General features: G+C 43.9%; 1 protein-coding gene across 1 annotated transcript in view; it reads right to left on the bottom strand.

Moving 5' to 3' along the window:
• LOC111966373 (netrin-1) overlaps positions 1-1,312 on the bottom strand; it is a 1,762-nt gene extending 450 nt beyond the window's left edge. The window contains exons 1-2 of the mRNA XM_070447932.1: positions 1,036-1,312; positions 7-751 (exon numbers count right to left, since the gene is read on the bottom strand). Of these exons, the coding sequence (XP_070304033.1) occupies positions 7-711 (705 nt within the window). The 5' untranslated portion in view covers positions 712-751; positions 1,036-1,312. The remainder of the gene's footprint in view (positions 1-6; positions 752-1,035) is intronic.
• Between the last annotated feature and the right edge of the window lie 371 nt (positions 1,313-1,683).

The raw sequence follows: 1,683 nt of genomic DNA, 5'->3' as shown, positions 1-1,683 counted from the left end.
GAGCACCGGCGAGTTGTCGAAGTCGTGCGCCGACGGTCTGCCGTCCAGAGTGCTGAAGGCAATGAGACCGCCGGATAGAGGGTGCATGTCCGTGTGGGAGTCCGTGCATATCGCCTCTTGTTCGTTCTGTTTGGTAATGGTGGCCTTGCTCGGTTTGGTGTACATTTTCCTGCACTGGGCCGAATAGTATTGGAAAGGTACCCAAGATTTGCCGTAGTCCATAGACTTGAAGATAGCCATAGATTCGGGTCGAGGTGAGCAGAACTGCAGGCTTACGTAGGTGACTTCGAATTTCTTGCCCAGTGACAGTGTTATGGTGACATTTTGGGGGTATTGGATGTAATTTTCCGATTGCCAACATGTGAGATTATGGGGGTTGTTGAGATCCGTTAGATATGCCGGTGGGTGATACTTTTTCGGGTTCGAGGCATCGCAAGTATGACAGTTCCTATTTCTCTCGTCGCCCTTCTCTGTTACCAAGCAGTACCTACCCGGGGTTTTACCACAGGTGCTGGAAGTGCGGACTTCCTTTCCGAAAGCGGAGTTCACAAAATCGGGGATGCATCTCCTCGGGTTACCATTCTCGTCGTAGCAAGGGTCCGGGGGAGATGTTTGCGCGGCGAACATGCTCATCCCGTAGCCACCGAGCACCCCCTTGACCACAAAGGAAATGGTCACGACAGTGACCACGGGGTCCAAAATCCTTAGCATTGTATTCCTTGTTCGTGCGCTGAAAAACGCCAGCCGTTCCCTGAAAAGAGAGATAATAAAMAAGACACTTTTGCAAGATGTCCAAAAGAGCACTACAGATGTAAAGCTATGAGTTAWAATAGAAAAGCAYCACCTCAATAGGTATTTGAATTTACCATGCACATAGATCGAATAACATTTTCATATAGATTACCATCACATGAATAGCCGACATAAAATATKATTTGAACCGTTATTAATATGAACACAKTGTCAGGAGAAATGTATCGACTTATAACATTAGCCTTTCATAYTGCACCTATTAAGTGAAATAAATGGGCTTACGAGGTTAAGAAATCTCCACATATGACACTATTCCTCGGAATAATAATTCAGCTAGGCAGAAAAGTCATTCAAATATCTCTTTCGGGTGCCTTTCCTGTCACAAGCGCGATCTGTTGTGTTCTTGTTTGTTTTATTTTGAATCTCCCGGAGCAAAATATCTACACGCGTCTAGATGTAAGAGCCGCTACCCTCGCTCTGTCTGTTTCACTCCCTGTGTGCCCGTCTTTCTCATTCACTCACTCCCTCRCTCTATCCTTCTATCTCTGTCTGCCGCACTGACTGTAGAGAAAGTGAAGGACGATTAGAGCGTCTGCAGAGTTTGAGGTCATCTCGAGGAGTGACACTCCCGCGTAAAAAGAGTGAACAARGACATCCACTGGTAGTTTATCGATAACAAGATAGATACGGCTAATTAAGTGCCAAAGGAAGGAACAACAAACGGATCAAGTTTATCTGATTATCACGTAGATAACATAATCCAAGGCTTCCATACATTCGTAGTTTTCATATTGCTAATCGAAACGGCAGCTTATATTTCATCATGGATATTGACTTTGTCACATTAGCCTTTTATTAGCTTAATATATATATTTTTTGTATGTATTTATTATTATTATTACTACTACTATTGTTATTGTTACTTCTGGG

This window comes from Salvelinus sp. IW2-2015, linkage group LG1, assembly GCF_002910315.2.
Source record: "Salvelinus sp. IW2-2015 linkage group LG1, ASM291031v2, whole genome shotgun sequence".
NCBI lineage: Eukaryota > Metazoa > Chordata > Actinopteri > Salmoniformes > Salmonidae > Salvelinus > Salvelinus sp. IW2-2015.
Note: the sequence above shows the minus strand (reverse complement) of the source record. Positions and strands in the feature narration are given on the sequence as shown.